We start from the raw sequence: 14,085 nt of genomic DNA, 5'->3' as shown, positions 1-14,085 counted from the left end.
GCATTTACTTGCCAATAGCGGTGATGATTCTAAATCCTATGTCTCCATTCAGAAATTTTCCATGAGTTCCAGATGCAAATGTATAATCACTTACTGGATATCCAAACCAGTTGCTGTTGATTTGGGCAAGAGATAGACTGATCTACTACTGAGAAAACCCTCTGCATTTTTGTTTTGTTCTCTCTATACAGTGAATTAAACTGCAGTTGCCATAAGGTCAGGCACTGTCCTCCCAAAGTTCCATCCCCAGTGACTAGCAGAGTCCTGGTACATAGATGGAAAATATATTTTTTTTTTTGTCTTGATACTAATCACAAAATAAGCACTCAATAATATGTTTTCTTATAAACTGTAAATAAGAAAAAAAATGACCAATAAGAGGTCATACAATGTATTAATTCAAATGACTTCTATAGAAAGGTCATGATGGACATTAAATTGTGTAGAACAGATCAATGAGCTAAGCAGTCATCTCCCTTGAAGAGTGAAGGATATGCCGACATCACTGAATTTAAGACATGTTCAAGGGCCATAAATATCAAAGACTGTGCTATCAGAGCACTGAGAGTGGAACAAGAAATTCAAAAAGGGAAAATAAGGAACAATTCTTTTGAATCAGAAAGAAGCAAGCACAACATCTATGGAGAGAGCAATAAAGGAAAGGAAGCCCATAGACCTGATTGAGGAATCTCAGCAGAAACGTACTGAACTAAAAGAGTATGCAAAAGGATGCTCTAGAATTAAAAAAAAAAAAAAATTGTTGCTTTAGGAGTTACCAATATATAAATTATTATTTCGCTCTCTCTATTAAACCCTTATAATTTTGAACTCCCCTTCCAGTGAAACCTGTGGCTTTTGTACGGGTATGTATGGGTATACATATACACACACACATGCATAGGAATCAAGAATTTGAATACATTCCCCAAATCTTCTGGGAGAAAGAAATTCCAAAGTAAAAATAACATCTTTGAGGGAATATTTTGCCTTTTTCCACATATAGGCTGAATATTGATATTTGGATGTGTTTCACAGATTTTAGGGAAATATCACACAAATACCTACCTGTCTAATGAAGAGTTGAGGGTTACAAAAATCAAATGAAAGAAAATACTGACACTAGCCAGATGTCTTGGAAAATAATAATTCTTCATATTATTTTTAATGCCCATGTCACAACACCCTGAGGTAGGCAAGGAGGAATCTGAGGCACAGGGAGATTGAGTGATGTGATTGTCTCACACTCTTTTATCGGGCACATCATATCATTGTGGCTATAATTAGCCAACTCTGAAGACTTACCAATTAAATGTTCTCATCTGAAAAAAGTTACTTTTGTGTATATAGAGGAAAACACATTCCTTGCCCTAAGTGTTTGTTTCTGTTGCGCACATCCTATATCAGTTATATTATTCAGGATCCTTTTAATATTATCTGCAAGGTACCTGCACAGAGATTAGGACCCAAAAACACATAAAATACAATTTCTTCCACTATTGAAACGATAAAGAATGTTGGCATAGCATAAACATCAGGCAAGCTTTTAATGCTAATCTGTAAAATGGAATGCTCCAGAGTCCATTAATTTAGATTTATTGAACTTCATCTTAAACAATTGGATTTTATTGTTATTGGTTTTTGAAAAATGAGCCATCCCCAAAACAATGTCATCTAAATGCTTCTTATCTTTTTCTGTGATATACCAAGAGAAATAATAAATATTTATTATTTATTTTGACAACAGGATATACATTTATTCACAGCAAATCAGTTAAAACGAAATCAATAATTTACCCACATATTCAGGGTCAGAAGAGACTAATTCTAATGACAGGTTTATCCAAATATACTTTTTGAGTTGGAGACAAATGTAAAATGTCCATAGAATTATAAAACTGCTTAGTCCAAAATCATCAGACTTAATGAGAAGTGCAATGTGGTGTGCATTTGCATATAATACAAGATATATTTTATTTATTCAGTTATTTGTTTATACACTCATAACTCTATCTCTGAAACAGCTGAGACAGGCAGCCTCAGAGCTCAACACTTCAAGGAGATAAAGACAGCCTTGAGCTCAGCACTTCTAAGAGACACTTGCTCTGGCTCATTCTCCTACACTGAGCAAAATAGGCTACACGTTCTTCTGAAACTGTCCTTGACAAGATGGCTAGAGAATGGGCCAAGGACTCCTTGACAAGATAACCACAGAACAGCCATAGTGGGCCCCGACTGGTCTTAGCAGGCTTTCTGTGCTACCTCAACACCTCCAAGTGACCCATTAGCTCCTTAAGTGCAAAATACATATAAGCACCCCCCTCCAGAATCAAACGCTTGTCTACAGAAAATGCATAATCACCCCTAAGCCTTGAGGGCCTGCGCAAAAGTCAATCCTGAATATTCATGATGAATATGCATTTCCTTGTCTGCTCTCTGTAAAAGCCCACCTCCCCAAGCTGCCTGCAAGCAGTCTTGGAGGCAGCAGCCCCAATTGCTCTTTTCCTTATACAATGAAATAAAGATGTCTTTCTGATCTCCCACCTCCACCTCTTGTTTATTGGCTGTAAGGAGTCACGCTGAGCATAACCTGGGGTTTTCACCTGGCAACACAGCTATCAAGAAAAGCTGCCTTCCAATATTTACCAAGTTACTATTCAGAACTTACAAACTGGGTTACTATCTCCATTTACTTCTCAATCTTTCGCTGAGTTTTATACCCTCTGGCTCCACTCTGATGATCACACAGCATGAACTGTCAAAGCATCACAGTACTTGATTTCACATTTCAAAGTCAGAATAAAGTGTACCTTGTTTTTTGTCACTGAGTCTGGAATCTTAGAGTCAATTGTCCTGGGTGGAAGTACCATCTGAGTTGGATTTGACGTGATTAGACTCAAAGGGGGAGGTTGATCACGGAAAACAGAGGTCAGGCAAAGCTGCACTGTCTCTTTCATTGCTTTCATCTGTGACTCCTAAGGAACGACAAAGAGACAGCAAGTGCTTTACATCTGGTTCTTGTCATCATTTATCTGCTTCCTTTCTCCCTTTCTTCTACCCCACGCTCCCTCTATACACAAATATTATCAGTTTTCAAAGGTAGTTGCCTATTTTATAAATTTCAGTAGGAAACATTGTTTAATCTACCCTCAAGTTAGTTTTCGGGGTCTAATGCATTCCATGATGTATTTTGAATACTCAAAATCAGAGACACTTCTTATTTTTTCCCTTGAATTGACATGATTTCAATCATGACAGTTTACTGACAAGGAAATAATACTCTAGACTCACTCTGAAGTAGAAAATGTTCTCCTTAGAAACCTACAATCTTTCCGTTAGCATCAACCTCTTACATTTAGAATCCGTCTGCTACCAATGTAGGCCCCTGTGCTTTTCAGATTAGTCTGTAGTGCAACTCAATTTACCCATCCACTGAGAAGAAGAATCTTGGTCTCGGATAAAATTTCATTTCCTCTGGACTTTGTTAAGTGATCAGAGTTAATCTGATATGATACTGAATAATAATATTAACATTTTTTTAATTAGCATAGATTATCACAGTATTTCAAACACTTTCACATACGAGGAACAATATGATTCTTTCAAATGTCTATAGAGCTGCCATTATTATTACCATTTTACTATGAAGAAAATAAGGCTCTAAATTTTCACATGGGTGGATTTTTGGATTAGACCACAAAGCAGGCTGAACTAAAACAGTCCCGGTTATTCCCTCTAATGCCCAGTTTCCACTGATAAAAAATTTTAAAAAGTTGATAAAATATAACAGAAAATTAATATAAAGCTGAGCACAAATGAAAGAGAAACACTCAGGTGCCAAAAGGAAGAGAGCCATAAAACTGTGAGGAAAATCTGAAGGCTATTTCTATGGCAGCACAGGGGTAGTGTGCGGGATGAATACAGGCCCCAGTGATAAGATAATGGCACATTAACATCCATTTACAGAAAGAGATATGGCCTTGGGGCCAAGACAGTTGAAGAGAATGGACTTGGTTACTGGGTCCAAGATCCTGGACACGCTGGCAATCACAGAGGTTAAACTTTCAGTACAGCTCCTGGATCAATGAGCCTACAAAGACTGTTGTTTCTACCTGGGAAAGTAGTGAACAGCCAACAGAACTACTACATCGCATATATTATGCCAGGCATATGCCTTCCTATAACACACTCTCCTATTTGCTGTTTATAAAGTCCTCACATGAAAGGTCAACTTCTTGATAGTAAGGATCACACATTAAATCCTTCCCAATACCTAACTCTGTGTTTTCTACTCTTATGTGATATATAATAATACTGATATTCCAGATGAGATTGTCTACTGCTAGAATAGCAGTTCATGAAATCTCTCTCTTTTGGTCATTCCAAGAGATAAAAATGTAGCTGTAGTGGAATCAAGAGAGAATATATCAGATATAGGACAGACATGCATTTTCTTCTCATAAACCTTGCCCTGTCAGGTTATCTAAAACAAAATTAGAACCTGACAATGACTGGGGTGGAGGTGTGTGGGAAAGTGGATAGGAGACGCTAAGCTGAATGATGACATTTCAGACAATATTTTTTACTCACAATGGTGCCTTTGGGTTTGTTTGCCTGAGTCTCTCTTTTCCTGCCCCTCCCTCACCATAGTATTTGTTATTGTTGAACCTGTTTGTTTCTCTCACATAAACCCAAAATACTAAACCCTTTGCCGTCAAGTTGATTCCAATTCAATAGAACCCATCATTAATTTTTAATTCGTATGGATATATAAACATATAAATTCATACATTTGTTCACAACTGCATACCCAGCACTTAGCAAAATCCTGATACATTAGAAAGAAATCAATGAATAATCTTTTTTGATAAATGACTTAAAAAAAAACTCCCGAGAAAATGTTTTATCTGTATGTCAGGGAAATAGATTATAAAGTATTCCCATATAAGAAATAAAGAAGGAATGGTCCAGATTTCTCTTTCTATTGGGCTTTGCTGCAATCTTGGCTGACCCTTCCCTTTTCTCTCATTGCAGACTAGAAGGTCATGGCACTGAATGCTATATCAGGAATAAAACAAACCAGGTAACACTCAGAATTTAAATATGCTCTTTTGCATATTACAGAGACACTGGCAATAGAGCTAATGTGACAGAGTCACTCATGTCTTGGCTAGGACCCAAAAATTATGTGGCTTTAAATTGGACTTTAAATGCTCAGATCAGACCCAAAACTATAATAGTTATCTTCACTGTACTCATATCTTGGTTCTTCTTATGATGCCATATACAGTATCAAAAAGTTGGATCTGTAACACGCTTAAGATATATGAAACCATATTAGACTTATCTTTATGAAGTACAAATCCCTAACTGAGTAATAGCAAAGCTCAGACACTGAAAATAGTGAGCATCATTAGGTTAATGGTTTCAAACACTGATTTTCAGTAAATGCTATTTATTGTTGTTGTTGTTAGGTACCACTGAATCGATTCCGACTCTTGAGCAACTCTATGTACAACAGAATGAAACACTGCCAGTTCCTGTGCCATCCTCACAATGGTTGTTAGATTGAGCCCATTGTTGTAGCCACTATGTCAATCCATCTCATTAAGGGTCCTCCTCTTTTTTGCTGACCCTCTACTTTACCAAGCATGATGTCTCTCCAGGGACTGGTCCCTCCTGATAACATGTCCAAAGTACGTGAGATAAAGTCTTACCATACTCACTTCAAAGGAGCACTCTGACTGTATTTCAGTACTTAGGCGAGGCAAAATTTCCAATGGAGCATTGATGGGAGGTTTATATATTTTGTTTTTTCAATGATTTGAGCTTTGGTACAATCGTCTGCTCCCACAGGCCTCCTGAATTGCCAGGATTACTCTAGACTGAGGGAGTCAGCATCCCATAGTCATCACCTCCAACACCTTTCATGATCACAGAAGTGAGCTATCTTTGATGTCATATTTCAACTTACTCTTAAGTTCATAACCTCTGACTTCATTCTTCTTTGAACCACAAACTTAAAAATTGGCCTTTTATTATAGATTTTGGATGCATTCTTGACTACGTTATAGATTTTTTTCCAGCCAAACATCATCAACTGCCCTGAACAAACTCTGCCCTTTTTGTCAGTTTTATACCCAGCTCGCATATAATCCCTCTAACTTAATGAAGCCAGTTACTGTCACTACTCAGGTTTAGCTTGACCGAGTCCCATGAGCAGGACCCAGACAATGATTTTACAATGCAATAATATTTTATAATATTGTAAACTTACAATATTATTATATTTTCATTTATACTGCTAGATGTAGTCTGTTTTAAAACTGCATACTACTAATCACTTTGTAGTTCATTGAAATAAGATGTCTTCTACAGAAATACATTGTCAACTCTATAAAGTATAATTCTTCCTAGATCTTATAATCTATTCTCTCTGAAGGTCAGTTTTAGTTTTGTTTTGTTTTTTGTCTTGTCTTTCTTCTGCCCCAAACTACTTTTCGCACTTGATTTGCCACATGATAGTAAAATAAAATGCAAAATTCTTACCAAAAAGTCCTGCTTTGTTACAATGTTCTTTGTGCATAGGCTCTCAATCATTCCCAGCTTAGAGGGTTTACACTTGCTTTGTTCTCTTTCTTCAGAGTTTTTCTACAAATCTCCATAGCTACCTTTCACTTTCAATTTATGTTGCAGTTCACATATCATTGTATTTAAAACACAGACCCTGATCACCTTTCCAGGAATACTCCATCCTTTAGTCTCAACCACAGACTCCAATTTTATGTCCTATCCAGCCCTTATCATCATTTCAAATTATCTTAATTTTGTCTATATGTGTATCTATGTGTTTATTAAAGGGGATTAGAATGTAATTTCTTTGAAAGGAAGTCTATCAGCTTCTGGTACAGTGACTGGCATAAAGACACTCAACAAATATTGTTGAATGAATAAGTAAAGCATACACCCTAGAATATATAGTCTACTGATGTGCTACATGAGATAATAATATAATATTTTTCATTTTATCCTATATATTAAGTGATATAAGAAATGTATTATTTCAAACAATGAACAGAATACTGGCCCTGGTGCTGTATATGTAAACCTTATAAGACATTATTGTGTGTCCATTATTGTCCATATATATATGGAGCCCTGGTGGTGCAGTAGTTAAGAGATCAGCTTCTAACCAAAAGGCCAGGAGTTCAATCCACCAGCCACCCCTTGGAAACACTATGGGACAGTTCTACTCTGTCTCCTGTCTCATAGGGTCACTGAGAGTCAAACTCGACTCAACAGCAATGGGTTTTTACACACACACACACACACACACACACATATACACGCACACACACAATATTAAAAGAGTGGAAGAGTTAAGAGAGCAACTTTGTATGTGTGTGTACAAAAAAAAAATATTTTTCTGGGCACAAAAATATATACCTTGCAAAAACAATAGCGCCTCCAAAGCCTCATCTCCTGACAAATAAAAATTCACAAGATATTATTCATTTTTGCATCAATTCATTTACACTGACACATGATGTCCCAGGAAAAATCTGGGTGCAGTATCAGCTGCTGGCATTGGAAAGATGATAGGATGCTATGAATCCAAAGGCTTTGTCCTTATTTTATTTCTTTCATGAAATTAGCTCTCTGGACCTTGCCAAGTCGTTCAACATGTTTTGTTCTCTTCTCTAAGCCATCCCTAGGTCTCTTATACATAAGATGCTGTTCATTCATTCATTAAATCAGGTATTCATTTATCTATTCAATTCATAACCATTTATTATATTCCAGTAGCTGAGGCTCACTATAATTCATAAGATATTGCCAGATAAATAATTAATTATTTGGGAAACTCAAAGTTGATTCTTAGATCTTGAAATTATTATTGTTTATATTGGGATAGTAAACCAAGATATTGGGATAGTAAACCAAGACTTCTTTTACTTAATATGCCTTGAGAACTAATTTGTAGTATAAAGATATTGTTTTCATAATATTTATGAAATATTTAAGGTTTATTTGAAGCCCAGTATAACATTCTTAGGACTTAGACACCTGAAGAACATAAAACGTCCCATTCAAAGATAATGGAGACAGGTAAAGAGTGATTTCATTAAACTGCAGTTTTATCCATTTTGGAGTAAGATAGCATTTTTACCTGACATTCTGGAGCAGTTTATGAGCCTCATACTTATCGTACATGAGATTTATTGAAATCAACCTCCAGTTGTAACAAATGTTTTTCTAGTGTGCTGTACCAAAAGAAATGAAATGACCCTGAAGGTTAAGGAAGGAATTGTTATCACAGACAGTCAGGCTCTATGGTATTGTTCAATAATAATAGCTATTAAGTTTATTGAGTGCTTTCCATGTGCTAGGAATTGTCCCTGCTTTAATTTTTTTAATTATCTAATTTTTCCATTATCCTTATACACTAAGTTCTATTATTATCTCCATTTTACAGTGAACCAGAAAGAATTTGAGAGATTCAAACACAGTAGTCAGGTTGTGATTTGAACACAGCTGAGTGACTCTGGAGGCTTTCCTTTGAACCAACACACCATAACCCCACGTGGCTGTCACTTTGTCATAATGTGGGGGGGATTGTTCATTGCTGTGATACTGGGAGCTATGCCATCAGTATTCAAATACCAGCAGGGTCACCCATGGCAGACAGGTTTCAGCTGAGCTTCTAGACTAAGACAGACTAGGGTGAAGGACCCAGCAGTCTACTTCTGGAAAGAATTAACTGGTGAAAACTTTATAATTAGCAGTGAAACATTGTCTGATACAGTGCCAGAAGATGAGCCCCTCAGGTTGGAAGGCACTCAGAACACGACAGGGGAAGAACTGCTTCCTCAAAATAAATTCGACCTTAATAACATGGATGGAGTCAAGCTTTCAAGACCTTCATTTGCAGTTGTGGCAAAACTCAAAATGAGAACAGCTGCAAACATCCATTCATAATCGGAACCTGGAATGTATGAAGCACAAATCTAGGAAAACTGGAAATTGTCAAAAATGAAATGGAACACATAAAGATTGATATCCTAGGGATTAGTGAGCTGAAATGGACTGGTATTTGTCATTCTGAATCAGGCAATCATATGGAATGACAACTTGAAGAGGAATGGCATTGCATTCATCCTCAAAAAGAACACTTCAAGATCTATCCTGAAGTACAGCACTGTCAGTGGTAGAATAATATCCATATGCCTACAAGGAAGACTATTATTCAAATTTAGGCACTAAACTCGAGGCCAAAGATGAAGAAATGGAAGATTTGTACTGACTTCTGCAGTCTGAAAGTGATCAAACATGCAGTCAGGATGCACTGGTAATTACTGGTGATTGGAATTTGAAAGTCAGAAACAAAGAAGAAGGATCGGTAGTTGGAAAATATGGCCTTGGTGATAGAAATGATGCCGGAGATCGAATGATTAAATTTTGCAAGACCAATGACTTCTTCATTGCATATACCTTTTTTAACCAACACAAACATCAACTATACACATGGGCCTCACCAGATGGAATACACAGGAATCAAATCGGCTACATCTGTGGAAAGAGATGATGGAAAAGCTCAATATCATCAGTCAGAACAAGGCTGGGGCAGACTGTGAATCAGACCATCAATTACTCCTACGCAAGTTCAAATTGAAGCTGAAGAAAATTAGAACAAGTCCACAAGAGACAAAGTACGACCTTGAGTATATCCCACCTGAATTTAAAGACCATCCCAAGAACAGATTTGAGAGTGTGCTGTCACATTATAGGGAGCAACTAGGGTTACATAAAAATGTTTGCATAAATTTTTGTATGAGAAACTCACTTGAGCTCTAAACTTTCATGTAAGGCACAATTAAAAAAAAAAAACAAACAGATTTGATGTGTTGAACACTAATGACCCAAGACCAGACGAGTTGTGGAATGACATCAAGGATATCACACATGAAGACAGCAAGATGTCATTAAAAAGACAGGAGAGAAAGAAAGGCCTAAAAGGCTGTCAGAAGAGACTCTGAAAGTTGCTCTTGAATGTCGAGGAGCTAAAGCAAAAGAAAAAAATGATAAGGTGAAAGAGCTGATCAGAAGATTTCAAAGGGCAGCTCCATAAAAGAACTGAAGAAAAAATTTAAGCCTTGAGTTGCGATACTGAAGGATTCTAAGGGGAACATATTAAATGATGAAGGAAGCATCAAAAGAAGATGGAAAGAATACACAGAGTCACTATACCAAAAAGAATTGGTCAACGTTCAACCATTTCAGTAGGTAACATATGATCAGGAACCTGTGGCACTGAAGGAAGAAGCACAAGCTGCCCTGAAGCCATTGGCGAAAAACAAGGCTCCAGGAATTGATGCAATAGCAACTGAGTTGTTTCAACAAACTGATGCAGAGCTGGAAGTGCTCACACATCTATGCCAAGAAATATGGAAGACAGTTGCCTGGCCAATCGAATGGAAGAGATCCGTGTGTATGCCAATTCCCAAGAAAGGAGATCCAATCAAATGAGGAAATTATCCAACAATATCACTACTATTAAATGCAAGCAAAATTTTGCTGAGGATCATTCAGAAGTGGCTACAGCAGTATATCAATGGGGGATTGCCAAAAATTCAAGCTGAATTTAGAAGAAAAAGTGGGACAAGAATACCATTACTGATGTCAGATGGATCCTGGCTGAAAGCAGAGAATACCAGAAAGATGTTTACCAGTGTTTTATTGACTATGCTAAGTCATTTGACTGTGTGAATCATACTAAATTATGAACAATATTGCAGAGAATAGGGATTCCAAAACACTTAATTGTGCTCATGAGGAATCTGTACACGGATCAAAAGGCAGTCATTTGAACAGAATAAGGTGATACTGCCTGGTTTGAAGACAGAAAAGGTGTGTGTCAGGGTTGTATCCTTTCACCATAACTATTCAGCCTGTATGTTGTTGTTAGGTGCTGTCGAGTCACTTCTGACTCATAGCAACCCTATGCACAACAGAATGAAAAACTGCCCGGTCCTGTGTCATCCTTACAATAGTTGTTATGCTTGAGCTTATTGTTGCAGCCACTGTATCAATCCACCTCGTTGAAGTTCTTCCTCTTTTTCACTGACCCTGTACTCTGCCAAGCATGATGTCCTTCTCCAGGGACTGATCCCTCCTGAAAATATGTCCAAAGTATCTAAGACGCAGTCTCGCCATCCTTGCTTCTAAGGAGCATTCTGGTTGTACTTCTTCTAAGACAGATTTGTTCGTTCTTTTGGCGGTCCATGGTATATTCAATATTCTTCACCAACAACACAATTCAAAGGCATCAATTCTTCTTCGGTCTTCCTTATTCATTGTCCAGCTTTCACATGCATATGATGAGATTGGAAATACCATGGCTTGGGTGAGGTGCACCTTTAGCCTTCAGGGTGACATCTTTGCTCTTCAACACTTTGAAGAGGTCCTTTGTAGCAGATTTGCCCAATGCAATGCATCTTTTGATTTCTTGACTGCTGCTTCCATGGCTGTTGATTGTGGATCCAAGTAAAATGAAATCCTCGACAACTTCAATCTTTTCTCTGTTTATCATGATGTTGCTCACTGGTCCAGTTGTGAGGATTTTTGTTTTCTTTATGTTGAGGTGTAATCCATACTGAAGGCTGTGGTCTTTGATCTTTATTAGTAAATGCTTCAAGTCGTCCATTTTCAGCAAGCAAGGTTGTGTCATCTGCATAACACAGGTTGTTAATGAGTCTTCCTCCAATCCTGATGCCCCGTTCTTCTTCATATAGTCCAGCTTCTTGGATTATTTGTTCAGCAGACAGATTAAATAGGTATGGTGAAAGAATACAACCCTGACACACACCTTTCCTGACTTTAAACCAATCAGTATCCCCTTGTTCTGTCCACACAACTGCCTCTTGATCTATGTAAAGTTTCCTCATGAGCGCAATTAAGTGTTCTGGAACTCCCATTCTTCGCAGTGTTATCCGTAGTTTATTATCATCCACATAGTCAAATGCCTTTGCATAATCAATAAAACACAGGTAAACATCCTTCTGGTATTCTCTGCTTTCAGCCAGGATCCATCTGACATCAGCAATGATATCCCTGGTTCCATGTCCTCTTCTGAAACTGGCCTGAATTTCTGGCAGTTCCCTGTCGATATACTGCTGCAGCCATTTTTTGAATGATCTTCAGCAAAATTTTGCTTGCGTGTGATATTAATGATATTGTTCTATAATTTCCACATATGGTTGGATCACATTCCTTGAGAATAGGCATAAATATGGATCTCTTCCAGTCAGTTGGCCAGGAAGCTGTCTTCCATATTTCTTGGCATAGACGAGTGTGCATCCCCAGCGGTGCATCTGTTTGTTGAAACATCTCAATTGATATTTCATCAATTCCTGGAGCCTTGTTTTTCGCCAATGCCTTCAGAGCAGCTTGGACTTCTTCCTTCAGTACCATCAATTCCTGATCATATGCCACCTCTTGAAATGGTTGAATATTGACTAATTCTTTTTGGTGTAATGACTCTGTGTATTCGTTCCATCTTCTTTTGATGCTTCCTGCATCATTTAATATTTTCCCCATGGAATCCTTCACTATTGCAACTCGAGGCTTGAATTTTTCTTCAGTTCTTTCAGCTTGAGAAATGCCCAGTGTGTTCTTCCTTTTTGGTTTTCCGTCTCCAGCTCTTCGCACATGTCATTATAATAGTTTATTTTGTCTTCTCGAGAGGCCCTTTGAAATCTTCTGCTCAGTTCTTTCACTTCATGAATTCTTCACTTTACTTTAGCTGCTCGATACTCAAAAGCAAGTTTCAGAGTCTCCTCTGACATCCACCTTGGTCTGTATGCTGAACAAATAATCTGAGAAGCTGGACTATGTGAAGAAGAACGGGGCACCAGGGTTGGAGACTCATTAACAACCTGAGTTATGCAGATGACACAACCTTCCTTGCTGAAAGTGAAGAGGACATGAAGTACTTACTGATGAAGATCAGAGACCACAGCCTTCAGTATGGCTTACACCTCAACATAAAGACAACAAAAATCCTCACTACAGGGCCAATAAGCAACATTATGATAAAAGGAGAAGAGATTGAGGTTTCAAGGATTTCATTTTACTTGGATCCACAATCAACACCCATGGAAGCAGCAGTCAAGAAATCAAAAGATGCATTGCACTGGGCAAATCAGCTGCAAAAGATCTCTTTAAAGTTTTGAAAAGCAAGGATGTCACCTTGAGGACTAAGGTGCACCTGACTCAAGCCATGGTGTTTTCAATCACCTCATATCCACGTGAAAGTTGGACGATGAATAAAGAAGACAAAAGAATAATTGGAACCTTTGAATTGTGGTGCTGGAGAAGAATATTGAATATACCATGGACTGCCAAATGAATGAAGAAATCTGTCTTGGAGGAAGTAGAAGCAGAACGCTCCTTAGAAGCAGAGATGGAGAGACTACATCTCACACACTTTGAACGCAATATCAGGAGAGATCAGTCCCTGGGGAAGGACATCATGCTTGGTAAAGTAGAGGGTCAACAGAAAAGAGGAAGAACCTCAATGAGATGGATTGACGCACTGGCTGCAACAATGGGTTCAAGCATAGCAACAATTGTGAGGATGCCGCAGGACCGGACAGTGTTTCTTCCACTGTGCATACAGCTGCTATGAGTCAGAACCAACTCAATGGCACCTAACAACAATAGCAAGTACACTGTACAGCCTGTCATTCTGAATGTGAAGATCTGGCATGGTTTTCATTCTCTGTGCTTCTATTGTCACATGGCTCGGCACAAAATTATTTCCTATTTGTTGGTGCCCAACAAACTGTGCAAGATGTGGGGCACAAGACCATGTCTTAAGTATAGTTTATTTCTCACAGCACTTATCACAGTGTGGTTGTTTAAGACCTATTTGGCCATCGACTGACTGAAAGCAATATATGAAGGTAAATCAGGGAAAAGGTTCAATGTAAGGAAGAACATTGTGACAGGGCTGTACCAGCAGCACTCCCACAAGTAGTATATAGGAGTTCCTATTTCCTCATATCCTGCTCAGAATTTGATATTAGA

At 37.9% G+C, this 14,085-nt stretch overlaps 1 protein-coding gene across 1 annotated transcript in view; it reads right to left on the bottom strand.

Moving 5' to 3' along the window:
- Positions 1-14,085, bottom strand: part of LUZP2 (leucine zipper protein 2) — a 560,852-nt gene that overhangs the window by 38,701 nt on the left and 508,066 nt on the right. Inside the window, exon 9 of the mRNA XM_049890745.1 lies at positions 2,808-2,972. Coding sequence (XP_049746702.1) covers positions 2,808-2,972 — 165 coding nt within the window. The remainder of the gene's footprint in view (positions 1-2,807; positions 2,973-14,085) is intronic.

The sequence above is a fragment of the Elephas maximus genome, chromosome 7 (genome assembly GCF_024166365.1).
Source record: "Elephas maximus indicus isolate mEleMax1 chromosome 7, mEleMax1 primary haplotype, whole genome shotgun sequence".
NCBI classification, from domain to species: Eukaryota; Metazoa; Chordata; class Mammalia; order Proboscidea; family Elephantidae; genus Elephas; species Elephas maximus.
Note: the sequence above shows the minus strand (reverse complement) of the source record. Positions and strands in the feature narration are given on the sequence as shown.